Source organism: Lynx rufus, unplaced genomic scaffold, assembly GCF_022079265.1.
Source record: "Lynx rufus isolate CCGP_SWC_20201006 ecotype Redwood Valley unplaced genomic scaffold, mLynRuf1.p SCAF_9, whole genome shotgun sequence".
In the NCBI taxonomy this organism is placed as follows: Eukaryota; Metazoa; Chordata; class Mammalia; order Carnivora; family Felidae; genus Lynx; species Lynx rufus.
In genome coordinates, this window is record NW_025814897.1 from 39,925,115 (window position 1) to 39,953,091 (window position 27,977).

At 42.6% G+C, this 27,977-nt stretch overlaps 1 protein-coding gene and 1 non-coding gene across 2 annotated transcripts; both read right to left on the reverse strand.

Moving 5' to 3' along the window:
• Positions 1-3,143: 3,143 nt before the first annotated feature.
• On the reverse strand, positions 3,144-27,706 carry MED17 (mediator complex subunit 17). The gene is made up of 12 exons (XM_047071370.1): positions 27,179-27,706; positions 23,870-24,036; positions 21,053-21,272; positions 18,802-18,938; positions 18,396-18,480; positions 17,885-18,037; positions 16,553-16,683; positions 15,693-15,877; positions 11,582-11,719; positions 6,827-6,944; positions 4,913-5,072; positions 3,144-3,708 (listed from the first exon to the last, which is right to left on the reverse strand). The coding sequence occupies exons 1-12, from the start codon at positions 27,426-27,428 to the stop codon at positions 3,497-3,499; spliced, it is 1,956 nt and encodes a 651-aa protein (XP_046927326.1). The 5' UTR covers positions 27,429-27,706; the 3' UTR covers positions 3,144-3,496.
• On the reverse strand, positions 22,246-22,381 carry LOC124506580 (small nucleolar RNA SNORA46). Its single transcript, XR_006960828.1, has one exon. It is a non-coding gene; the product is annotated as a small nucleolar RNA SNORA46 (small nucleolar RNA).
• Positions 27,707-27,977: the final 271 nt, after the last annotated feature.

Below are 27,977 nucleotides of genomic sequence, written 5' to 3' on the forward strand. Positions count from 1 at the left end.
CATTTCCTTTTTTGGGTATTTAGATCGGTCTCAATTTTTCAGTTTGCAGACGGTGATCTCTGTGACTCTGTCCTTTGCGAAGTATGAATTTCTAGAGGTGGAGTTGTAAATAGGAAACAGCAAACTTGAGAACGAAGACGAAGCTCCAGTCACAAAGTTCGCGTAGCACTTGCCACTTGGCACTTGCTATTTCAGACACAGGGTTTCTCAGCTGTGAACTGCCTGTCAACGTCAGTTCCCACCCTGAAGTGAGAGTCAGAGATTTTAGTCCCAAGGCAACGAAGAATTGGAGTACGAAGTAGAAGTGAACCAAGGTATGGAAAGAAATTGACCACAGAGCATGGCTTTCAAAATGAACTGGAAAAAAACAAAAATCTTCATGGCCACAGATGCACTCGCTGTCTTTATCACCTGTAAATTTGAGCAAAACAGGACATTCTAAAATGCTTTCTCCTACGGATAAATACAAATAAAGCTGGCGTCTTAACCACTGACTGACTTCTAAAACGCTGGACTTTCCGAGAACAGTCACTTAATGTTTTCTATCTGCCAGCCCTTTGGAACTTCACATCCATTACCAACCATACTGAGACCTTTGAACCACCACTGAGGTGAGCAGGGGCATTCTTGTCCTTGTTTTAACACGTAAGGGACCGGGTGCAGCCGGGGTAACGTTGCCAAACGGAGACAGCTAAGCAGGGGTAGAACCGACATCAGAACCCAGCTCTTTCGCCAGCCCATTAAACACACAGGGACTAACTGGTTTGCTCCCGCTGGCCTCCCAACTTTCACGGTATATTCTTCCATTGCCGGGTCATCCAGGTTGCAACATTAATTAAGCTGGAGAATGTGAATCAACATAAGGCACACGAGTTGCTGGCCCAGTGGCCGAGCTGCCATCTTCCCCCTGCCTCTCCTTCCTTTTCCACTGTTTTCTAAGTAGCGGGTAATGGCTCTTCACTCCCCAGCGATGAAGATCGTGGCAGCGTGCGGTTGCTCCACTGTCCTCAGATGAAGCTTAAGAGAGCCCGTGGTTACACCTTGGGCTCTCCACTCCACTCGGTGTGGTCGTTGCACTGGCTCCTGACCAGATAATCCTACACAACAAAGCGTTCGTTTTTTCTAGTTGATAGCCATTTTATGTCTAATAAGAGGGGGGCTTTTCTTCCGGATCTCTTTAAACTGTAACTCTTCTAATAACTCATTTTTATTATATTTACCAAATTATCAATTTGCAGTGGATGGAAATTAAACAAAAAACAAGAAAACCCCCACCAAAACGAAGTCTCCTGGCAAAAGTCCTTTGAGTATGAGCCTTCAAAATTACAGAAGACTCCACATGTGAGTCGATCTGTATGGATTAGCTTAGGATAATTAGCTAAGGCAACTTTTGTGGGCCACCATGAAGAGATTTATTTTTTATAAAGCTTTATAATTGTAGAGTCATAGCAGTTTCTTAGAATTTCCATGGATAGAAAGATGCAGCATCTCGATCAGGAGGGGAAAACAAGCAAACACACAGAGAGGTTATGGTACTTTGTGGCTTACAAGTTCCATTTATCTTTTAAAAGAAAAAAGGAGATGGGGCGCCTGGGTGGCGCAGTCGGTTAAGCGTCCGACTTCAGCCAGGTCACGATCTCACGGTCCGTGAGTTCGAGCCCCGCGTCGGGCTCTGGGCTGATGGCTCAGAGCCTGGAGCCTGTTTCAGATTCTGTGTCTCCCTCTCTCTCTGCCCCTCCCCTGTTCATGCTCTGTCTCTCTCTGTCCCAAAAATAAATAAAACGTTGAAAAAAAAAATTTAAAAAAAAAAAATAAAAAAAATAAAAGAAAAAAGGAGAAATATAAACCTTATGAAGTGATTTTAGTCATAGCTTATTAAAAGGGTATCTTTAAAAAATTGAAAGCCTTTCTCATAAGGAATACACTCCCTATGTATTATTTATAATTGTTCCAAAAGACCCATATAAACCTAAGTCTCTTATTAAGGGAAGTAACTCAGGTGCATTTTAGGATTGGGGCACTATTTCCAGAAAGTTCAAATATGTTATTTGTAAAATGTAATCAATCCACAGATCCATTCGTATTTTTCCCTGGAGAAAGAGCGCTTTATGGAGTGAGACAGGACAATACTTTCACTGAAAGAAGGAATCCAGAGCTGTTGGGTGGAGGCTGGAGAATTGCAGGGGCAGGCGGGGCAGGGTGTGAGCACTTGCCGTCTCAAGGGACAGAGGTCATTCAAGTGGCGGAAGAGACAAAAAAGGGACCTGAGAAAACCCTAAAAATATACGCTGCCCTCTGTGCCTTCGGCTGAGCACTTTCTAGGATGCTCTCAGAGGACCCAGGCATACATAAAGGCAATTGGAGGAAGAGGAAGTCGATTTGCCAAGACAAGCGTAGCTTTAATAGCTCTGCTACGGAAGGGGGAGAGGATCTTCCTGCCAGCGTGTAGATCCTTCCACTTCAGGGGAAGAAGTCTTCTTTCACTGTGAGCACGCTCTGTACGAAAGCTGGGTCGTAAGAGCGTTTGTATATTCTTAAGCAATCTTTTTAACGAATAGGAGAATGAGATGAGTTGATAAAAGACAAGCAATCTTTTTAACGAATAGAATGAGATGAGTTGATAAAAGACATAATTCATTTGGGGGTGCCTAGGTGGCTCAGTCGGTTAAGCAACCAACTGCCTCTTGGTTTTGGCTCAGGTTATGATCTCTCAGTTTGTGACCTCAAGCCCAGGGACAGGTTCCACGATGACAGTACAGAGCCTGCTTGGGATTCTCTCTCTCCTCTCTCTGCCCCTCCTCTCTCTCAATAAATAAACTTTAAAATCATCAGTGCTCTTTAAAAAAAAAAAAAAAAAGACCATTCATTTAGGTTGTTAAGAGTTCAACGAGGGGCACCTGGGTGGCGCAGTCGGTTAAGCATCCGACTTCAGCCAGGTCACGATCTCGCGGTCCGGGAGTTCGAGCCCCGCGTCAGGCTCTGGGCTGATGGCTCAGAGCCTGGAGCCTGTTTCTGATTCTGTGTCTCCCTCTCTCTCTGCCCCTCCCCCGTTCATGCTCTGTCTCTCTCTGTCCCAAAAATAAAATAAACGTTGAAAACAAACAAAAAAAAAATTAAAAAAAAAAAAAAGTTCAACGAGCATCTGGAATTTTTAACCATATGCTTTATTTGATGTCAACATCAAAGGAATATTTTAAAAAGTTAATTCAAACCCATAAATTAGTAACATTTCAAGTTAACTGCATAAAAAAGTTGTTTTGCATCTCCCTATACTATATACCCTATAACTGTACATAAGCTTCTGCATTTCAAAGCACTCGTCACTTATAAAGTGAAAGGTTTCAAAATGCTAGGTAAACATCTGCTAATTATTTTTTTAAAACAATACTCCTTTGGAAAATTTCTCTTCCTTGTGCTTAATGGTTCATCTTCTCAAGTCTGTTTCTGGAAACTTCTCTGCCAAAAAACAATCCAGAGACCGTGCTGGAAACAAGGATCATAGCAGGCAAGGGCTGAGCGCAGACATAAGCAGCTCCATTTTATAGACAAAGTTTCGACCTTCCATCTTATTCCACTGAACTTCTCTGAACGGACCACGAAGATGATTCCATTTGCTATCCTGTAAAACATCACTCTTCGGAAGGTCTTTACACTGGTTCCGGGGAAACTGAACCATGATCTTGCTGCCACTTTCAGGGCCATTGCGAACTGCGGAGCAAAACCAAAATATCAGTATGGTCAATTTCCAAACTAGAAAACAAGGAAGCGTCCCACAACTTCATTCTACCACGAATACAAAAACCTCTTCTGCATATGCATTTAAAAGCTCTAGTTTAAAAGCGCTGGTCCGTTTTCATATGCAAAAAACCAAACAAACCTTGCTGATTTATATATACGAGGCTGGTATAAATATTCACGAACTACTGTTTGTATCATAAAAATGTGGCAAGATGAATTCTGGCTTGGGAAAGTCATATGTCCTGTATGTTTTCAGAAAACCAATTTATTTTTTTTCTAAAACACTTGATACACATCTAATATAGAAGGAAACGCAAACGTTCAGAATCAGGACTGGGAGGGAGAAGGCAAGATTATTCTGAATTACGAACTTCAGGTTTTAATGAGGCTTCATTACTCAGTGAAGAAGAAATGGGTATTTTGAAACTCTTATCAATAAAGATCGAGCAAATGACCAAGCCTACAGATTCAGACCATGGTTCTGGGGGAAAAATTTCTAATTGCTCACTCTTTCAAATATTTAGAACAGGTATTAGTAAAGACACACTAGGGGCGCCTGGGTGGCTCAGTCAGGTAAGTGTCCGACTTCGGCTCAAGTCATGATCTCGCGGTTTGTGAGTTTGAATCCCACGTCAGGCTCTGTGCTGACAGCCCAGAGCCTGGACCCTGCTTCAGATTCTGTATCTCCCTCCCTCTCTCTGCCCCTCCCCTGCTTGTGCTCTGTCTCTCTCTGCCTCTCAAAAATAAACGGTAAAAAAAAAAAAAAAAAGAAAGAAGGAAAGAAAAGACTACACTAAAGCCGCAAGTACTCCAAAAACACCTCTCTTCTCTGTTCCATCCCGTCATGTCCTTAGGATCCGATATTACTCTTGCCAATTTGCAGTACATTTTCAAAAAGCATTTATCCATCAAAGGTTTTGAACTTTAGGAGTAACGATGCTGATGGCAGTTTTCAGATCTCTTAGGAAAATGTGTCATCAAGCAAAACATTTTTAAGACCACTAGAAGAGAATAATTTGTTGCTCTGAATAATAGCTATGATCAGATAAAAGCTCAGCATAACTGCTATATGAACTCACTGCAGAGATAAATGACTCCCAAGTATGTCTATTACAGGTAAATGTTAAGACCAAACTCCCAAAGGCCTCTTCACATTCCAAGCAGCAGCCAGTACCTGAGATAGCATAGTCACCACTCGGGGAGGCCACCGTTATGGCAGAGGCATTGCCAATGCTCTCTATGGGTCCAAGGCCCACGTGATTACTGAAGCTTAGCACTTGCCAGCCCATAACCTTGGCGAGCTGCTGAACTGCATGCACCTGATGCTGTGACATCTGTGAACGAAAAAGGAAACTTTATGTGTAATTGCCATGGATATTTACTTTGCGGTAGCTTGACATCACGACTGTGAACTTTTTGTTGGGGTGTCCCCTGCTGAGCACAGACAGGAATCCTATCTTCTGTGTGAGGAACCCTCCTCTGTGATTACCGGGGGAGGGTCCCACCTTCCACCGCAGAGGCTAAAATAGCCTGATGCTCGCCTTCCCTGCCCGATGGCAGCTTGAGCACAGACATGTGACCTAAACTTGGCCAACCGAAGACTCCCACCTGGATCACCGAATGTGGCGCAGTACCAAAGGCAGCGGGGTGTGCTGAGTATCTTCCAGTTACCCCTGCAAATCCACTCTCCACCCAGAGAGGATGACCCATATGGTTACATCATTTGGCTTCAGGGTGGGTTCAGATAACGGGAGCAACCAAGGTAATGGGAGCCAGAGGATGGCGAAAGAGAGAGGAAAGCAAGGTCGGTACCCTTCCCCGTGAGCTTGTATCCGGTGATGAAAGGCGACTAGTGTTTTTCCAAGGTGGCCTGTTCCACATGACTCTCCCCCTTTAGGGCACCTACAAGCCCTCCCCTTATCCCTCTGGCTTAGGACTGATGACCACTCAGCACCCCCCGGCCTGGTTACCTGGTTGGTACTAGCACCAGGTTACCACACTTTCCCTGGCGGTTCTCCTACACCCACACTTTTGTAAATCCTTAGAAAAATTACTGAGTGCCACCTGTTTTCTACTAAAATCCTGACTAATGCACAGGGGCAAGTTAGAGCGCACTCTGCCACTAGCGATGAAGGCAGTGGGAGTGTCAGGATGGCAACTGACAGCAGCCGCTGTCCTGGCTGTGCTTCTCACCGGGCAGCTTCCTTTGATCTCCGCCACCTGCCAGCCTTGTTCTCTAGACTTTCCATTGGTTCTCGGAGCTACCCAACAGCCTCCCAATATAGTTCTGTGTGCGTGCGTGTGTGTGTGTGACACGAAAGTCAGTTTAAGTGTAATCAACCAAGAACTGCCGTATCTCACAAAAGCATTTTATTTACTTGGCACCAAAGAAAGAAGTCAGTATAGAAGATTATTGCTTCTAGGATGGAGAGCATGTTTTTTTCAGCTTTATGTGAAATATAAATGTGTATATTGTGAAAAGCGTATTAGCTTCCCTAAACCTACCCTTTCTCCCACAAGTCAATTTTTCACTGGATCATAACTCCATGAAGAACACAGGAGAAATACTATTCTTAACTTTACAGAAGAGGAAAGGAAGGTCCAGAAATTTGTCTGGCGTCACAAAGCAAATTTGTGGTGTACCTGGGACTAGAACCCAGCACTTTCCATGCTGCTCCTTAACACGGAAGAACTATATCTGAGGGCTTAAGTAAAATATCCCACTTCTTATCATGGAGGGTCACTAGAGTTTTGTATCTGATCTCTCCTCTGGTTTTCTGGGGTAATTCTCCACTTTTGTGTGGACCCAAAGGGGCTGTAAACCCAGGCAAACGTGAGAAATCCGAAGTTTACAGTCTCCGAGCTGCTCCTTCATCTTAACCACAAACTAACTGGAAATACATCTAGGACAATTTATCAAAGTTTCACAATTAGTCATTAAGTTGTAAAATGTGCACTAGAAATTAAGCAAGATGGCGGACAAAAATAGCTTTCTTTTTATAATATACCTTAACTCTTCCTTACTCATTTTGTTCTTTAAGCAGTAACAAGGGCAAGAGGCCCCAGACTTGCGGTCTATAACTCTTACCTGTGACAGGAGGAAGTCCTGTAGCTCCTGCTCCTGGTGAGACAGTGTGATCACTCTTCCATCCCTGTGTACAACTCGGATCTGCTCAACTCCGATATTCAACTGCAGCTGAATGGACCTTTATAGACACATATACTAAAAATCAGAAATGTTCAAAATTACCTCATACGATGCCACAGACATTAAACCTTAACACCAAAGAAACCGAAAATAACAATTTTGATAACCTACACCAACACCCATGGGAGAGAGGGGTTGTCTTAGGTTCAAGGTAACCGTCAGACTCCCACCAGATGCCCCTAGGTCACCCATGTGTGCAGAAGGATGCAGGAGAGGAAGCCCAGCTCGCCAGCCGGCCAACACCCAATGTCACTCTGCTCTGACAATCTGCACACCTTTGCTGCACTGAGATGAGATCTACACTGGGCATGTGGGGGACCTGCCCCGACTTAGAAGCCTCATTCCGTAGAAGAGCCACATGTCCTCATGACAACTCCATAGACATGGTCTCCACAGTCCCCCCCCAGGAGATACTGCCCAGTTTGAGAAGTCACTCCATCTGGGAAAAGCCAAAGGCACCTCCATCAGGTGTTTATAATTCCTTCCAGTCCAGATCCACTTTACCAGTTTGGGATCATTTTTGCCAAAAGCAATATTGCCTAGTAACACAGGTGGCATCTTTTCTTAGCAGGTTACTAGGGGACTATAGCTAAAGAGTTAACCGAAGATCAAATTCTCATACGGAAAGGGAAAAGCTCTTATTAACTCCACACCCTCTCCTGAAATAATCGGCAAACAAGTCAAAATATATACTCTATTAACTTGGCTTAGGTCAAATAAAGAAACTCATAAAACAACATGCAGATAACGACCCTCTTCCAAACCAATTTACAAATTTTTAGCACTAGCATACAACATCTACGAGAAATATGAAATTCTCCAAATCAAACCATCTAGATGAACCGAAGGATAAAATAGCATTATTATCTCCTCACATTTGAAAATACCTCTTTTTTTAGACTTGACTTTACAGTGACCACTTAGGAATAAAACATTGTGTCAGTTATCTATGTAAAATTGTAATTTTGACGTATTAAAAGTTTACATGTTTCTTTCAAAGAAAAACACAAAATTCAGAAGGCTTAAAAGGAAAAACTTACAAACTTAACCAAATGGTAAAAAGCCTGAGTACTGGGATACCCGCCTGAGTGGCTCAGTCAGTTAAGTGTCTGATTATTGATTTTGGCTCGACTCACAGTTTGTGAGTTTGAGCCCTGTGTCGGGATCCACGCTGTCAGTGCAGGGCCTGCTTGGGATTCTCTCCTCCTCTTTCTGATCCTTCTCCACTTGTGCATGCTCTCTCTCTCTCAAAATAAATAAACTTAAAAAAAATTATGATTACTATTGGTAGAAGCATAGTTGTGGCAACCGCTTTGAAAAGCAATTCGGTAACATTAACACAAAGTTTAAACGTCCTTATCTTCTGACCCAGCAATTACACCTGGAGGGCTTTATCCTACGGATATACTTGCCTACGGATGTACTTGCACGTGTACAAGTTACTGGCTGGCATCTAACTAAAATGTTCATCAGGGGGCACCTGGGTGGCTCAGTCAGTTGAGCGTCAGACTTCGGCTCAAGTCATGATCTTGTGGCTCTGAGTTTGAGTTCCACACCAGGCTCACTGCTGTCAGTACAGAGCCCACTTAGGATCCTCTATCCCCCTCTCTCTGCCCTTTCCCCACCTGCGCTCTCTCAAAAATAAATAAATATTTAAAGATACAATAAAATGTTCATCAACAGAAGGCTGATTAAAAGTCATGGTACATACAATGAACACAATGAAGCTGTAAAAAGAATGAAGTAAATCTGTACGTAGTGGTAAGGAATGCTTATTCACCAATATAACATAATGCAATTCACCAATATTCATCAATATAATATTGATGGGAATTGGGATCATTTGGGAATGCAAATTGGGAATGACTGCTGATAGGTATAGGGTTTCTTTTTGAGGTAATGGAAAATGTTCTAGAATTAGTGATGATACACAACATAAATAATATACTAAAATCCACTGAACTGTACACTCTAAAATAGTAAATTTTTTATGTGAATTATATGTCTCAGTATTTTAAAAGCACACAATATTGTAGGAAAAAAGTAGGATATATATGCTTGTAAATGCACAGACTTTCCTAGAAGGATGTGTAGAAACTTTTTAGATGCTTCTGGGAAGTCCTAAGAGAATTACTTTCAACTTTAAATAACCTAAGTTGACCCCAGCTATAAAAGATGAGGAAAAGGGCATTCTACTACTTCCTTTCCCTCCTGATGCTGTCAAGGATACATGATCAACAATCCTTCTTCTCAGAAGTTTAGAACTTTTACCCCGGGCCCTGAAACCATAATCTCACATTTGTTCGGTCTTGTAAACGTAAATAACTCGATGCTGACAATTTTTTTCTTTTCCGCTCCTTTGTACTCTTTCTCGTAATGTTTTATGGTGGAAAATTTTAAGCAAAAGTACATAGTAGATTTTGCATATATAGTAATATATACAAAAGTAATGCAATGAAATACAAGGAAAGCCAATGGCCCCATCACCTAGCCGTAACAGTTAAAATGCATGCCAAACTTGTTTTACCTTATTCAACGGCTACTCTCCCACCACACTCCAAGTCACCTCAATTATTTCCTTATTTCTCTATAGTATAGGGGAAGAAAACCATGATCCACCTTCACCCCACCATCTTTTCCTGGAAGTTGCAAGACTGATTTCCACTGTGTATTCCTTTATCTTCTATATCCGATCTTTTACATCATGCTCCCTAGCGATTTTTCATTTTTGAAAAATAGTGAATTAAAGTCTCTATATTAAAAAAATAACAATTGGGGCGCCTGGGTGGCTCAGTTGGTTGAGCGTCCAACTTCGGCTCAGGTCATGATCTCGCGGTCCGTGAGTTCGAGCCCCACATCGGGCTCTGTGTTGATGGCTGAGAGCCTGGGGCCTGCTTCGGATTCTGTGTCTCCCTCTCTCTCTGACCCTCCCCCGCTCATGTTCTGTCTCTCTCTCTCTGTCAAAAATAAATAAAACATTAAAAAAAATTTTTTTTTAAATAACAATTTAAGGGGCGCCTGGGTGGCTCAGTCGGTTAAGCATCCGACTTCAGCTCAGGTAATGATCTCACAGTTCGTGGGTTCGAGCCCCACAATGGGCTCTGTGCTGACAGCTCATAGCCGGGAGCCTGTTTTGGATTCTGTGTCTCCCTCTCTCTCTGTCCCTCCCCTGCTCACGCTCTTTGTCTCAAAAATAAACAAACATTAAATAAATAAATAAATGAACAAACAACAATTTAAGGGTATTATACTCTCCTACTCCTGAGGGTGGTGATTTTGTTTTCAGTGTGTTTTGCTCAACGGAGAGAGCCCAGTGGCTAGTTAGGTCTGCCTGAAATAAAGCAACTAAAACTTGAAAAAGAAAAGGTACTCACCGACATTGATAAATGTTTGCTAATGGCTCTCTCAGACTGACCTGGGGAAGGGGACTTAACTATATCCTGTCAGTTGTTAATTTTAGTTTTTAATATTTTATTTGAGAGAGAGTCCAAGCAGGAGAGGGGCAGAGGGAGGGGGGGGACAGAGAGAGAGAGAGAGAGAGAGAATGAGAATACCCAGCAGCCTCCACACCCAGTGCAGAGCCTGACATGGGGCTCGATCCCATAACCCTGGAATCATGACTTGGACTGAAATCAAGAGTTAGTCGCTTAACTGACTGAACCACCCAGGAACCCCAGTTGTTAAATTTCAAAAGAGGCTCAAACGGAGGCCAAAATGCCTTCCGTGGCTACAAGCTTAATTTTATTAACTTGGTTTATTCTCCCCAGCTTTATTGAAATATAATTGACACACATCGTTGATTGGTTTAAGGTGTATGTAGAACATGATGATGTAATAAGTGTATATATTTTATGAAATGATCATCGTAGTATGTTAACACCCATCACCTCATAAGCTGCCCATTTTTGTTCCTGTGATAAGACCTTTCAAGATCTACTCTTAGCTACTTTCAAATATACAACACAGTATTATTAACTATAGTCACCATGGTGTACATTAGATCCCAGAACTTTTACAAATGGAAGTTTGTACCTTTTGCCCACCCCGCCTCCCAACCTCTGGCAACCACCAATTTGTCCCGTGTTATCTTAGCCCGTGATTTGTGAATGTAAGTGAAGGAGAGTGCTTCTCTGTGAATGGTCGGGACAAAAGTCATTTCACCCCCTTTACAGACACAGCTCTCAGCCCCATTTTAAGAGCATAATCATGAACTAGATTGGACACAGGTTTAATCCTCTAATCTCCCCCGCCAGGAGAGCTACAAAACTTAGGCTGTTTTAGGCACAATATGGAGAGTATAGGCTCTAATACAAACGGCCCTGCTCACCTCAAATAACCCCAGACTCGCCACTGCCTCGAGCAAGAACTGAAGCGGACCAGAGTGTAAGGCGTGGCCGCTCAATGATGAGGTTCATTTTTTGCCACAACTCAAATATGTGACATTTACCTTACGGAGACTATTTCAAACATTCTTACTTCTCATTTGCACAAAACCTCTACAGTTGATAGAATTTACTGGAATGTTATGGCACCGCAGCAAATAAAACCCCAAATCTCGATATAATCATTCAACAAACATCAATATATAAAAAGCAACTTAACGTTTGAAACGAACAACTTATTTTTGACACTTACTTGCATATCTGTTCATAACCTTGTGATGTGATTAAAACCTTCACACTAGATTCATAAACATCATTAATATTCGACCAGTGAGCCTGTATCTGAGGGTCCTCGATGCGACTTGCCAAGCTGTCAATGGTTGCAGCAGCTCTTTTAAAGAAAAGAAGGTGAAAATTTTAAAAAGCTACCATTTTAAATAGTAAGATTATAAATCACTTTATTAATGTTATGGCTATTTGAAAACAGGAGGACTACGTTTCAAAAATACTACATTTGAAAAGCAAAGACCTTTCTTAAAAAAAGGTTTATTTCCTTTGAACTCCAATTTGTTTCCTCTCAGGAAAACTCATCAGAACAGAGGAAGAAGGGTACTTTTAGGGTATATGCCTCAGGTCTGAAGAGAAAAGAAATCATTCATGGATGTTAATAATTTGGTCCCTGGTAACAAATGGCACACCCACAGTGGAGGCCCATTTACTATCATGGAACTACAATCATTTTCCTGAGAAGCCAGGGAGCCGTTCTGCACAATGAAAACCTTACACTCCAAGAAAGATAAACATGTACACGAGAAATACGATTTAACTCCTCATTATGTACCACAGATCATAGTAAGTGCTTTCATGAACTGTATCGTTTCATCTCACTAACAACCCTGTCAAGTAGACACTATGATTATCTCTATTTTTCAGTCTAGCCACACTCAGTAATTTGCCTAAGGTGACACAGCCATAAGCCGAGGTATATAACCGGTAGTCTAACATACTAATCAAACAGCTACTACTCAGAACCAAAGCATAATTCATGACACTTAATGAGACTACTGGAGGTCTCCGGTTTCTAGTTATCTGATTCCCCAGTACTTGATTGGGAAGAAATGCAAACTGCCATTGAGGACAAGAGGCCATTTACATAAATGGGTTTGGGGTTTGCTCTTTTACTGCTTCTGCTCCAGTACTGGTTTCTTTCAACCTCTTCAACTTTCTCTTCCTTTTCTGGGATTTGTTTCCTTGACAGAATTTCTTCAAAAATTCCTACAGCAGACAGATATGTATGTGAGCACTGATCTTAGCATTATGCCCCAATAAACTGGAAATAAAAAGTATCTAGTGACTGAGAATTGGTAAAAGAAATCATGGAGTGTTTACATAATGGGATATTGCACAGCTATTAAAATATCTCTGAAAGGCATTTAATGAAAGATAAAAACATTTATAATATTAAGTGAAAGCAGGATATAAAATTTTGTGATTCCGGATTTTCCTTTTTTTTTTTTAATTTGAGAGAGAGCACGAGGGGGGAGAGAGAGAGAATCTTAAGCAGCACAGAGGTAGGTCCCATAATCCCCAGCACATGACCTGAGCCAAAATCAAGAGTCAGACACTCAACTGACTGAACCACCCAGGCGCCCCGATTCCAGATTTAAAAAAAAAGATACACATACCCTAGCACACATATATATCAAAATACATGAGCATGTTAATAACAGGTCTTGCTTGTGTATGGTATTTATACAGATGGGGTTGATACGTTGGAAAATTATTTTATAACTGGGGAACGCAGGAATATTTTTAAAGCTTTGCTGCCTCCAACACTATAACAATACTCTGAAAATGTATGAGGATTCCAAAAATAGCTACCTTCATTCCCCTGACTTTAGGTTAAAGGTTTTTATAACTGAAACGTACAAATGAAAGTGGCAACAGTAACCTACCCTATTTTATCGTTTATAAGGAACTTCTGCATATATTATTTCATTTGACCCGAAGACCAGACTCCTATATCCCTAACTGGCAGAGAAATAGGTGGAGGGCCATAGATATGAAAACCAAAGTTAGTGGAGTGCCTGGGTGGCTCAGTCAGTTAAGCGTCTGACTCTTGATTTTGGCTCAGGTCATGAACTAGCGGTTTGTGGGATTGAGCTCCACGTCTGGCTCTGCACTAACAGAGCGAAACCTGCTTGGGATTCTCTCCCTCCCATTCTCTCTGCCCCCCGACCCCCGACTCATGCACATGCTGTCTCTAAAAATAAATAAATAAACTTAAACTAAAAAAACAAAAAACGCCCCAAAGTTAGTTAGCAAGTAACTGAGCCCTGTTTTTGTTGTTGTTTTAATGTTTACTTACTTTTGAGAGAGAGAACACGAGCAGGGGAGGGGCAGAGAGAAGGGGACACAGAATCTGAAGGAGGCTCCAGGCTCTGAGCTGTCAGCACAGAGCCCAATGTGGGGCTCTAACCCACAAACCGCACAGAGCCCCACACAGGGTTCGAACCCAGGAACCGTGAGATCATGACCTGAGCTGAAGTCGGATGCTCAAACAACTGAGCCACCCAAGCGCCTCCTGAGCCCTGGTTTAAGCACATTTTTTTACCCCAGATTTCTTATTCCTTTTACTGCACCATGCTGTCTTCTCAGAACATGTCCTGCTAATTCATTTTACTATAAGCTTCAGGCTTAGGTTTCCATTTAAAGACTACAAACGTATGTGCCATTAAAACCATGACTTGCAGAAGAGCCTGGGCGGCTCTGCCGGTTAAACATCCAACTTTGGCTCGGGTCATAATCTCACAGTTCTCGGGTGCAAGTTCTGTGCTGACAGCTCAGAGCCTGGAGCCTGCTTCGGATTCTGTGTCTCACTCTCTGCCCCTCCCCCACTCACGTGGTCTCTTTCTCTCAAAAATAAATAAAACATTAAAAAAAAATTTAAAAAGAAAACCATGCCTTGTATTAGCATGAAAAAAATCAAAATCAAAATAAACACTCATCCACAGCACAGTGTGCCCACACCTGAGAGTCTGGAATATTATCAAGGCACCATTCTAAATGAAGTAAAAAACAGCTCTCTTCACCAAGGAACAATACTAAAATACAACAGCACCTTCAACATGTTTCTTTTTTAAAGTTTATTTATTTGTTTTGAGAGATTGAGAAAGAGAGTGAGGGGGAGAGAGGAGAGAAATCCCATGTAGGACTCAATCTCATGACCTTGCTTCCAGATCATGACCTAAGCTGAAATCAAGAGTCAGATGCTTGGGGCACTTAGGTGCCTCAGTTGGTTAACCATCCAACTCTTGGTTTTGGCTCAGGTCATGATCTCGCTGTTTGTGAGTTTGAGACCCGCATCGGGCTCTGCACTGGCACAAGGGGCCTGCCTGGGATTCTCTGCCTCCCTCTCTCTCTGCCCCTCCCCCACTTGCACAGTCTCTGTCTCTCTCAAAATAAACTGAGCCACTCAGGCGCACAAACCTTTAGCATGTGAAGAAGGCACATTTAAGTACAAGTTCTTTTGTAAACATAAAAGTTTGGATTGCAAGTAACTTGTTCTGCTAGTGTTCCCCAAGAGAAGCAAACACTTCTAACAAATACTAACTTGATAAACGAGCGTGTCTTACAATTCAACAGTACGTGACACCCAGCGTGACATGATCACAACTGAGCCAATGGTTCCTGAAATTCGCTTTGATAGGAGAAGAGCGCTTTGGATGACAAGCATGTTTCCAGAACGAATTACGCTCACAGACCAAGGTTTTCCTGTCGTGTGCATGGAAGCAAGAAAATGAGCTCCAGAGCTCCACAGAGCTGGGTATGAACCCTGATTTTGCTACTCTTTAGAGGTCTCACTTGGAGCAAGTTGTACAACTTCTCTAAGTTGGAACCTTCTCATCACTGAAAATAACTAATACCACCTGATGCCAGAGAACAAAAGCTAGAGAAGTCAACATATGGGAAAGCACCTTCCCAAGTCCTAAAACGTGAGACAGCCCAAAAAAATAGGGAAAGCTTCAAAAAAAAAAAAAAAAAGATTAGAATCAGTTCAGTTCAGGAACAAGTATCTCCTGGATGGGTCACTGAAGAAGGTGTGGGGTTCAGGGCATACTCCTAGTCAGGTACCTTCCGAAACTGCAGCCAGCGTCAGAAGCCATCTTGTAAGTTACATGGGCCCTGAAGCTAAGTCTTCCCCACACCTGACAGGACCATCCGTGTCAACTCTTATCCCACACCCCGCTTCCTCTCCCTGGCACAAAAGGTTACAGCATGCCAAAAATAATGCATAGGAGGTAAGTAATAAAGGAAAAATGACTGAAGCTTTGAAGAAAAACCATTACTTTGTTCATCTTTACCTGCTCCTCAGAAAGATATGCTTTGCTTGTTTAATTATTTTTTCCAGAAGCCCTTCACTGGATTGTAATGAATTAATCTCGTTTTTATCAAAAGCCTGAGGACCCGAAAGTCTCATTCTCTTGTGACCAAAAGGTGCGCTTGCTGGATGAGGCATCGTGATGGAACTCAAGGTCTGTTTATGAAACTGTAACAAGAATAGCCATTTTCAATTAATTTTCATACCGAAGCATAACTGACATAGAATGTGTTAGTTTAAGGCAGACAACATCATGACCTGATGTTAGTATATACTGTAAAATGATTCAAAAGAATCCTAGTTAACATCTGTCATCGTAAACAATTGTAAATTTAAAAAACTTTTTTTTTTTCTTTAAAGCAACTAATACTTACATATTTAAGGCAGGGGAGGCTGGAATACATACTTCTATTCAGTTTCTCAGGGGATTCTTTTGAAATTAGCCTAAACTGTGAGCCAGCACTCTGCAAACACAGTTCTAGTTAACCTGTATGAGAGTATGTCCTGAAATAACTATCCTGTTCACAGGCTCTGGCATGACACTTTCCCCATCACTCAATCAGAATCACTTTTCCCTCTGCACCCTGCACTCTGCACACTTTCCTGGTGCGTCTGTATCAAGCTTGAGGTTTATTTCTACCACTAGAAGCTAAGCTTGTGAACACAGACTGAGAATTCCGATTATCGGCGTATTCCCCCAACACAGAGCAAGGATCCTTCACATCACAGACGGTGAAAGCCATCACTAGGGGAATAACGAGGACTCAACAGAGAGGAGCCTGTGCACATTCACCGCACTGGGTATGCTTACCAAAACGCAAGAAGAGACATTTATTCCATTACCTCTCTAATTAGTAGATGCAAATTATGCTCTAAGACATAAAGATGGTCCTCCGGACTTTGCTTCTCAGTAGCACATTTTTGGGATTTCTTATCATTTGAGGAATGGCACAAAGAAATCAGTAACTGCAAGCCTATTTATAAAAAGAAATAGGACAGATGCAAATAACCGAAGATATAGAAAAGCACAACTGTCTTCATAAACTATAATCACAGCCCTTTCTCAAAAGAGCATTCTAAACTTAGAGATCAGGCTTCACGATTACCATTTTCACACCAAAATGACTATTCAGGATTATAAATAAACCATCACGTATTTTAACAATTCAAGTTCTATTGACCTACAATGTGGCTGTTGACTTTGAGCTGTGGATAAAGAGAGTTCAAGAGAAACTGTATGTGAATTAGTTTCTTCTTGCCTTTAAATTAAAAACAAAAAACACAACACCATTTTTGAAAAAACAAAAAACACTTAGTTGGGGCGCCTGGAGGACTCAGTCAGTTAAGCGTCCAACTTCGGCTCAGGTCATGATCTCACGGTTCATGACTTCAAGCCCCACATCAGACTCTCTGCAGTCAGCACAGAGCCTGCTTCCAATCCTCTGATTCTGCTTCCCCCTCTCTCTGCCCCTACTCCATGCTCACTCTCTCTTCTCAAAAATTAATATTAAAAAAAAAAACCAACAAAAAACCTTGGAAAAACAACAACAAAAAACCCCACCAAGTGGGTATCTGGTCTTGCTGACTAGAAAAAAGACAAATACTCTTCCTTGCTGTCATGAAAGCATGGATGGAATTTTTCACTTGTAAAACCCATTCCTTTGACAAGACTCAAGAAGCTACATCTCACAATTTTAAAAACAAACAAAAATCACTGACACGGCTAACAACAAATTGATCTCCAAGGCAATTCCAACTGCTCTTGAATAGTAATATAATTAAAATCCCAATTTCCACAAATTTAGGAATATTATGGGCATTTAATAACCACTGTCTGACTGACATCTTATTTAGCTAGTAGGACAGGATCCCTGGGAAACAGTCCACGAACGGTGTCAGCAGACACCTCAAAGCAACTGTTGCTGAATAACAGCCTTGCTAGTACACGTTTTTCGCGTATGTGGTTTAAAATCCAGGAGTGACACTACTTAGGACACAGACTAGAATTGGAGACGTGCTGTGTCTTGCGCGCTTTATGAGCCACCACTATGGACAGCACGCTACCGCTTTGCTTACTGTTCCCTCAACGCAGCCACATACGTAACTAGCCCCTCTGCCCTGTTCCCCAAACCACAAAGTCCTATTTATAAACTCAAAAGGGTTGGCTGCTCTTACTTGGAAAGGGCTGAGAGATAATCTGGTTTTTCACCACAATGTGAGGGATCTGTGACTTAATTTGAACAGCTTCCCGAGAGAGCTGCGCAAAAATTTCTTTACACAAGAGAACGTTCTGTGCTGCTTCTAATTTCGTCTGCCAGTGTGGGGAACCTGAAAGACAGGGGACATATGCATATATCAATTATCTGACCGGATTATGCATTAATTCGCTTAAGTGGGGACTTGAATGCATACAACAAAAGTTCAGAAAACACTGTATTACAGCATATCTTTCCCAAAACTGAAAAATTTTCCTTTCGTTTACATAGAAAACTGGTAAAGAAGTTCGATCTTAAAAAAAAAGATTGCACAGCTATTCACCAACAGTTAATTAACGGATTATAAATAATAAATTTCCAATTGTCCTTACTCCAGAGTACCGACTTTTCCTATCTACGTTTATCACCAGTTTATTTGGGAACGTAAGCTCAGACAGGACCAGAAGTTAGAGGACAGAACATAACTGCACCTGGTTTGGATTTGGGCAAAGGTCGTTTGAAGAGGTTGACTGTGCCAAGGTCACCTATGTCTGGAGCCTGTTTTTGAATTGAAACCTATGGGACAATAAAAACATGAAAAAATGTTAGCAAATTAACTTCTGAGTGAAGAAATTACTAAAACATACTTTAACAAGGGGCATCTGGGTGGTTCAGTCAGTTGAGTGTCTGACTTCGGCTCATGTCTGACTTCGGCTCAGGGCATGACCTCACAGTTTGCGGGTCTGAGTCCCCCATCGGGCTCTGCGCTGACAGCGTAGACAGAGCCTGCTTGGGATTCTCCGTCTCCCTCTCTCTCTGCCCCTGCCCTGCTTGTGTGGTCTCCCTCCCTCAAGAATAAACATTCAAAAAAAAAAAAAAAAATACTTCGGCAAATACCTTGATATATGCAGACCCCTCTAAATCACTAGGAATTTGTACATCGAGGGGACAGTAATCTTCAGGTATCTTCTTATCCAGATCAATATCTGTATTCTTTATTACTTCGAATGTACCGTGATGGGGAAAGAGAGATCCTAATGGGGTATTTATTAAAAACAAGAAAACAGAAACAAGTTAACACATAAATTTAACATACCTTAAGTATATAATATTTCACAGGTGTGCCGTTTTAAAGGAGCACATGCACCCCAATGTTTATAACAATAGCCCAAGTATGGAAAGAGCCCAAATGTCCATCGATGGATGAATGGATAAGGAAGATGTGGTGTATATAAATATATATATATATATATATATATATATATATATATATATATATATTTATACACATCCACAACGGAGTATTACTCAGCAATCAAAAAGAATGAAATCTTGCCATCTGCAGTTACGTGGACGGAACTAGAGAATATTATGCTAAGCGAAATTAGCCAGTCAGAGAAAGACAAATATCTTGACTTCATATGACTTTTTAAGATACAGAACAGATGAACGTAAGGAAAGGGAAGCAAAAACAATATAAAAACAAGGAGAGGGACAAAACATAAGAGACTCTTAAATACAGAGAATAAAATGAGGTCTGCTGGAGGGTTGTGGGTTGGGGGATGGGCATTTTAAATGGGTAAGAAATTGGGGCGCCTGGGTGGCGCAGTCGGTTAAGCGTCCGACTTCAGCCAGGTCACGATCTCGCCGTCCGTGAGTTCGAGCCCCGCGTCAGGCTCTGGGCTGATGGCTCAGAGCCTGGAGCCTGTTTCCGATTCTGTGTCTCCCTCTCTCTCTGCCCCTCCCCCGTTCATGCTCTGTCTCTCTCTGTCCCAAAAATAAATAAAAACGTTGAAAAAAAAATGGGTAAGAAATTAAAGAAGACGCCTGTTGGAATGAGCACTGGGTATTATACATAGGGGATGACTCACTGGAATCTACTCCTGAAATCATTATTCCGCCATATGCTAACTTGGATGTAAATGAAATAATTAAGTAATTAATTTTTAAAAATATGTAAAAAAAACAGAAAAAAGCCTTGGTCATCTTGAAATAGGATTTTACCTTCAGAATTCCCCAGTTTACATCAAATGCTGAGACACTTAGGTTCTCCGGTACTGACTTAAACCACCTCACCTTGCCTGCTTTTAATGGTAGGACAACGATGGCTCCCTCTGGCAAATAAGTCTTTTTAAACTATCACTCTCCTGTTATCACGGTGATCACAGCCAGGGCTCCTTGCTTTGTCCCTTGGCACTCAAAGCTTTTACTCCACTGAGCTGGGAGTCTTGTAAACCTTTACTGTGTTGCTCCTCTGAATACACCTTAGTGGCTTACAAGACAGCAGCGTGATTACCTCCGGAAACGTATTATAGGTCAACAATAAAAAGTCTGTACAAACAGATGTGAATTCAAGATCATCAAATTTTGGTATATGCCAACAAAATATATTCCTGCAACCTTGGTAGAATGGGGCAAAAGGCAAAGTGTTTTCACCACTCTCTCCCTTAACCCAGGATGTGACAACAGCTTAGATGACTTAATGGAGAAAAAAAGAGTTAAGGTGGAATGGAAACATTTCTTTTTCCTTTTATGCTCAGTTGGTTTTTTTTTTTAACTTTTTAAGCTTATTTTTATTTATTTTTTGAGAGAGCATGTGCAAGCATGGGGGAGGGGCAGAGAGAGAGAGAGAGAGAGAGAGAGAGAGAGAGAGAGAGAGAATCCCAAGCAGGCTCTGCACCGTCAGCACAGAGTCTGACGTGGAGCTCGAACTCCCAAACCATGACATGATGACCTGAGCCAAAGTCAAGAGTCAGATGCTTAACCGACTGAGCCACCCAGGTGCCCCTTTTGCTTAATTTTTAAGGGTTACAAAGGAGCCCCTGATCGAGTCCAGTCCTAGCTCCTTTATCTCTGACGAAAATGTCAATTATGGTTCCGGGTGTGTTAGCACATAAGCTTTCTGTTAAATGCATCTAAAGATTTTCAAACTGAATCCCTCCCTCCCTCTCTCTATATATTCACTTATAAGGCTATATGAGTAATTTTAGCTTATCAGGCTTATGTGTACAGAAATTAAAATTTCAAAATGTAACCTGTAACTGAGAAGCCATACATTATAGCCATACACATAAACATCACAGTCAACCCCGTATAGTTTTGTGACAAGCTACAGCTTAAAAGGACCGTTTCTAACAATGATCTATACCTGCGCTTCTGTAGCTCAGATCTCCAAGAATTTTATCTCCAACTTTTCTGAGTTTCCAGTGTTGCCGTAATCTCAAAAGCTCAGAGTTGAAGTCTCTTTGCAGCTTATTTTCTTGGTTTTCAGTGACTGATTTGGTCAATCTTTCTGCCCCCTTCAACAGGATCTGTGCTGCTCCAGCCAGCGACTTCTTTTTAGATATCAACTGCAGTGTCTGAGGGTTCTAGCAAAAACAATCCAACCATACAGTTCTGTATTTGTAAATGATTTCAACATTTCTCAATAATAAAATACCTACTCAGGAGAAAATTAAGAAAGAAAAGCACTGTTTTTTGAAAAATAACAACCTTAACTATTTCTCCCGTCAACTCAAATGAACTTATGTTAAACCACAAACACCACACTGGACTACAAATCAGAACTCATGTGAACTCTGCCCAGTCTAGATGGGGTTCCCCTCTTGTGTCGTACAAATGCCCACCCCCGGCCCCGTGTATACCCTTCTCTGTAATCCCTGCTTCAAAGTCACCCACGATGGCGAGACCCACTATGTCCATGGACGCTAGAACAATGCTCAGCACCTACTACTTGATTTCTGGAATAAATGAATGACCCCAATGAGTACAGCTGTATAATTACACGATGGCAAGCTACCAATGTGCCTTTGGAATAAAGACTGAAGCCACACAGCATTAAAATTAATGCACTTCACTGAAGGCTGATTTCCGGAAAACTGATGAGACAGCATAATCTATGTATTATATGTACATACCTAAATACCCATTAATCACCACCGATTTGTGTACTCTAGTAACCGGATACACTTCCAAATAAGCCAAATTTAACAAAAGAAAGTCTTCTGGCTGCATGAATCAAAATCACCAAGTTTCATAAAATGTCACAATAATCACTTGTCAATTTTTAAAACGTAATACGTTTTTAATTTTCTTTTTTTTTTTAATTTTTTTTTTTCAACGTTTATTTATTTTTGGGACAGAGAGAGACAGAGCATGAACGGGGGAGGGGCAGAGAGAGAGGGAGACACAGAATCGGAAACAGGCTCCAGGCTCTGAGCCATCAGCCCAGAGCCTGACACGGGGCTCGAACTCACGGACCGCGAGATCGTGACCTGGCCGAAGTCGGACGCTTAACCGACTGCGCCACCCAGGCGCCCCCGTTTTTAATTTTCTGAATAGTTATGTTCCTTAACTCTACATAGCAACAGCAGAATGGCAGGTCAGCTGTGCAAGAGAAAGAGCCAGGAATTCTTTTGCACTACAGCGTAACCAAGAACGGGGAAAATTCCCATCCACAGGTTTAAAGAATAGTGCTGGTCACAATAATCTTTGGACCGTGTCAGGGAAGTGAATTCTAAATTCTTGGAGAGATCAAGAAATTCCTGGAGACCCCTCTCTGGGAAGAGCACAGGTAAAGGCCGTGGGCTAGGAATAAGGAGCCAGAGTTGTGGTCTTGGCTCTCTAACCACGGGCTGTGCTGCCTCGGAATGTGTCACGCATCCCTCTGGGCCTCGGGGTTCTCTCTGTACAACGAAGGAACCAGACTGAATGATCTCTAAGAAGTCTTCCAGCATGGCGTTTCTAGATTCCGAAACTATTACCACGTGAGTAATTACATTCAATGCACTTTACGTACAAATGGGCAAGAACAACCATTCCTTCCTCTTCTCGCCATTAACCTGGTCGTGGACCTAATGCTGCTCTTCCTTGAGAACCTCCCAAGTGGCCTCCTTCATTTCAGACTTTCCATTCACTATTGCATCCTTCTGTTGCCTCCCTTTCATCCTCTCGTGCTCAAAAATTAAACACGCTCTTCCTCAAACTGCAACAATCTCACCTAGCTTTCATAATTTGGCCTTTTTAAACCAGTCCCTAGAAACAGGTTGAGGGGAAAAGTGAGACTTTGAAAAAACTCACTTGCTGAAGGACCCAGGACTAATGACGGCAGAGGCGGGATTTGAACCCAGGTCTGTCTGACTCCACAGCCATTTCACTATCACATTTTTTTTTTTTATTTTTTTTTAATTTTTTTTTTCAATGTTTATTTATTTTTGGGACAGAGAGAGACAGAGCATGAACGGGGGAGGGGCAGAGAGAGAGGGAGACACAGAATCGGAAACAGGCTCCAGGCTCTGAGCCATCAGCCCAGAGCCTGACGCGGGGCTCGAACTCACGGACCGCGAGATCGTGACCTGGCTGAAGTCGGACGCTTAACCGACTGCGCCACCCAGGCGCCCCTCACTATCACATTTTTGTGTAATACACTACAGACCAAGGATCCGGGCTGTAAGAATTTGTTAAGATCTGGGAAACTTTCTTTTTTTTTTTTTTTTTTTTTTTAATTTTTTTTTTCAACGTTTTTTATTTATTTTTGGGACAGAGAGAGACAGAGCATGAACGGGGGAGGGGCAGAGAGAGAGGGAGACACAGAATCGGAAACAGGCTCCAGGCTCCGAGCCATCAGCCCAGAGCCTGACGCGGGGCTCGAACTCACGGACCGCGAGATCGTGACCTGGCTGATGTCGGACGCTTAACCGACTGCGCCACCCAGGCGCCCCAGATCTCGAAACTTTCAAGTGTTATATTATTAATGAAACTTAACTCCTCTAAGGGTCTCAGGACCATTAATAAAATGATAAATAAAGGAGATGGGGTTTCACACCTTTGTTTTGAACCAGTCTTCACAGCTTCATCTGGACTTAATTTTGCATGAAAGGCAAAGGGGACAGAAGGCACACAGCCTGAAAAGTGGTCCTGGGACTCAATAAAATGGTACCATTATTCAATTAAAGCCCACAAATACCTGTTTTGGAGGAAGTGCATCCTGAGAGACGGGATCAAGAGTCATAAATTTTTTATCTCTAACAATACTAAGGACATCATAGAGAACGCACATCTCTGTCAAGGCACTTCTCAAATTATTCCTCACTGAGTCCCAGGGCCAAAGAGAAGGTTGAAATTTTACCAACCCTAAAAAGAGAAAGAAAAAAAGAAACGCACAGGTATGAGTTACACTGACTACAAGGCAGAAATCTCACTGAGATGTTGTAAGTACTAAAAGAACAGTGACTTTCATTTCAAATCGCTTCCTGTTTTATCCCATTCCACGTACCCTTTCATGAATCTTTGTGTTAATATTTAAGCTCGCATTCCTACAATGGCAAAACAAACATGATATCTAATTTCCACAGCTTAAATCTAACATTCCAACATTACAGGTAAGCATTTCAGTATTTTTTTTCAATATATGCAAGACTTTTATTTTTTTTATTTTATTTTTTTTTAAATGTTTATTTATTTTTGAGAGAGAGAGAGACAGAATGTGAGTGGGTTAGGGGCAGAGAGAGAGGGAGACACAGAATCCAAAGCAGGCTCCAGGCTCTGGGCTGTCAGCACAGAGCCCGACGCGGGGCTCGAACTCACGAGCTGTGAGATCATGACCTGAGCCGAAGTCGGACGCTCAACCGACTGAGCCACCCAGGCGCCCCGAATGCAAGACTTTTAAATAACCCTTTTCTTCCAGCTTTTAAAACGAGTAACCGAAAGGGTGCCTGGGTGGCTCAGTCGGTTAGATGTCCAATCTCGGGTCAGGTCATGATCTCACGGTTCGTAGGTTTGAGCCCTGTGTCAGGCTCTATGCTGACAGCTCAGAGCCTGGAGCCTGCTTCAGATTCTGTGTCTCCCTCTCTCTGCCCCTCCCCTACTCACACTCTGTGTCTCTCAAAAAGAAACATTAAAAAAAAAAAAAACAAAACTTGAATAACGAGAGAATTTCCAAAATACATTAAAGTACAAAAATAAAAGTGACCTACAGGGGCACCTGGGTGGCTCAGTCAGATAAATGACTTGACTCTTGATTTTGCCTCAGGCCAAGATTTGGCTCAGGTAGGCTTGGGTAACATTCCTGAGTTCAACCCCACTTTGGGCTCTCTGCTGACAGGGAGGAGCCTGCTTGGGATTCTCTCCCTCGGCCCTTCTCCCCGCACTGCCACGCACATGCGGGCTCTCTCTCTCTCTCCCTCAAAATAAACCTTAAAAAGAATTTTTTTTTAAATGATCTATAAGGGCAGCATTCCGATATTAAAAACTGTTAACATGCCTTCCAACCTCTTAAATCACTTCATTAAATTCCACCAAATACATGCTCATTATATAGAGTTCAAATAGAGTTATAGAGTAAAAAAGTAAAAGTTTTCCTTTGTTCCCCACCCCTAGTTCTGTCCCATCCCGAGAAGTAATCGATATTAACAGTTGAGGTGTACCCATCCAACTGTTTTTCGATGCATTTATATACATTTACTTCCATGTTTCTATTACTTGTTTTTTTTTTTTCCTCACTTAATATGTCCTACAGCTACTTCCATGTCAGTACATAGATCTATTTCATTCTTTTAACGCTATTTGACATTCTGGAGCATAGCTGTACAGTAAGTTTAACCATTCCTATTTAACGGACATGTACGTTGCTTTCCATAATGTCAGTAATGGTAAACATGCTGAACACACATCTGTGTACGTGGACAACTTTTTCTGTAGGTTAAATTCCTAGCCATGATTTAGTAGGTCAAAGGAGATACACATTTAACATTTTTGACATACTGAACTGCTAAACCTTCCAAAAAGGCTTTACCAATTCACATTTCCAACACTGGATACTATGTTGCTAATGCACCAGAATAGTGTTTTAATTTGCCTCTCCCTAATTGTGAGATCTGAAGTCTTTTCCTGTGAGCTGCGCTATTTTTCCAGTGCGTTGTCTCCCCCACCCCCACCCCCAGTTGGAAGGGAATCTTTGAATAGCAGGGATATTGACTACTATGTGTCCTGTATGTTGCAAATGCTTTTCCCAGTCATTTCTTTTCTTACTTTGTTCATGGCACCTTTTTCCGTTATTATTTTAAATTTTTATGTAATTAATCTGTCCCTTTGTCTTTATATTTTCTGTATTTCCTATCTTAAGAAGGTCTCTTCTACTCCCAAAGTTTTATAATTATAGTTTCCTTCCAATTTTTACTTTATTCTCTTCATTTGTATTTCAATCCTTGTGGAACTAATCTGAGTGTGAAGTAGGAGGCAGTATTTGCTTTTTACTCCCAAATGGACCCCCAGTTATCCTAACACCACTGATTTGAAATGCCATCTTTAAATTCCCATTTACACAGGGTCTGTTGCACATACCTAAATCATTGTGACTATTTTTTATCCCTGACAATAATGAAAATCCAAAACCCATCACACTGTTTCTATAATTCTCTCCTAACCAGTCTCCCTCCTTCCAGTTTCATTTTCCCTGTAATCCTTTCGCTACATAGGATCCAGAATAATCTTTTTTTTCTTAATTTTTAAAAAATGTTCATTTGTTTTTGAGAGAGAGAGGGAGGCAGAGCACGAGCAGGGGAGGGCAGAGAGAGAGGGAGACACAGAATCCCAAGCAGGCTCCAGGCTTTGAGCTGTCAACACAGAGATCCACGCAGGGCTCGAACTCAGGGAGCTGTGAGATCATGACCTGAGCCCAAGTTGGACGCTTAACCCAATGAGCCACCCAGGTGCCCCAAAATAATCTTTTTTTAAACAGAATCATCAGTCTACTTAAAATCCTTCAAAAGCTTTCAGCTGGCTTTCTAATAAAAGTCACATGCTTATCTTGGCCTACTGGCTGTACACGATTTGGTCCCAGCCTATCTCTTAGACTTTATCTTATATTCCAGTCAATACAGACCTCTCTCTCTTTTCAGTAGGTGTAATTAGCATCATCCACATTGCAAAGTAACTCGACTAGACGTGGCAGAGCCGCGATATGAACCGCAGGCTTCTTCACCAAGTATGCCCCATAACAGACTTAAACGCTTCATCAGTGACAGTGCCTCAAATGCTCCAATTCAAGAAAACATGCAGAAGGATAAGGAGTGTTAGCAGGCAGGCAGCGCCCTAAATCGTCAGGCTGTGAAAAGACCACAGTGAGCACGATCACTCTTCCGCACTGAAGTTACTTGCAAAGTTCGCCCACGCACCGCATCTCGTCTAGCACGGGAGACGCAGGGTGGCATTACCTGGGCGGGTACCGGGGTCCCCAGACCGGCCCGCGGACTGGAGTAGCACACACGGGCCTTACCTTCCTCGTCGTCCTGGTCTGCGCTGGACCCGGCGCCAGCCCAGTCCTGCGCGTCCCCCTCGGCCCCCGCCGCCTCCTCCTCCTCGGAGCCCGAACCCTGGCTGAAGTCGATCCGCTGGGCCAGGCGCGCCAGGTTCTGCGACATGGACAGCGGCTGCAGGTACGTCTCAGTGCCATCCAGGCCCACCTCCTGGACCTGCTTCTCGCAGGCCGACTCGATGCTGATCCGCACAGCGCGCACCCCAGACATGCTGGCGGCGTCGGGAGGACTGCCGCGCGAGCCAAAACCCGAGGTGGGAAGGAGAGGCGCCTCCGAGGAAAGCCCGCAAGCCGGGAACCGCAGTGCTTCTGCGGACCTCCGGAAACCAAACGCCGCGCTGGGGCGGGAAACAAAGCCGAGGGCTTGGCGGCTTTCCCAGAATGCACTGCAGTTCCCCGCCCCCGCTCGGAGTCTCCCGGAACCCGACTGGCAGGCGCTGGCTCTCCACGCTTCCGGGGGGAGCGCTTCCGGTGAATCCCAGGGCAGCGCCGGGAAAAACTTCCTCGTCTGTAAGGAGGCGTGGCCGGCAGAGGGCGGTGGGGAGGGATCTTAGTGCCGAGGGCGCGGGCGGGCTGGTCCGTGGTGTTCGTCTGCGTTTTAAAAGTTACTTGCTTGAAGCGATGGAAGGCGGAAAGCTGGAGAAGGCCGGAAAGAAGTCGGGAAAAGGAAATGAATGGGTCCCTGGGTCTTAGCAATGAGCGTCCTTCTGAGAATGTGAGATTTGAGGGCTTACACCTCAAGAAACATGTCTGAAGAGTG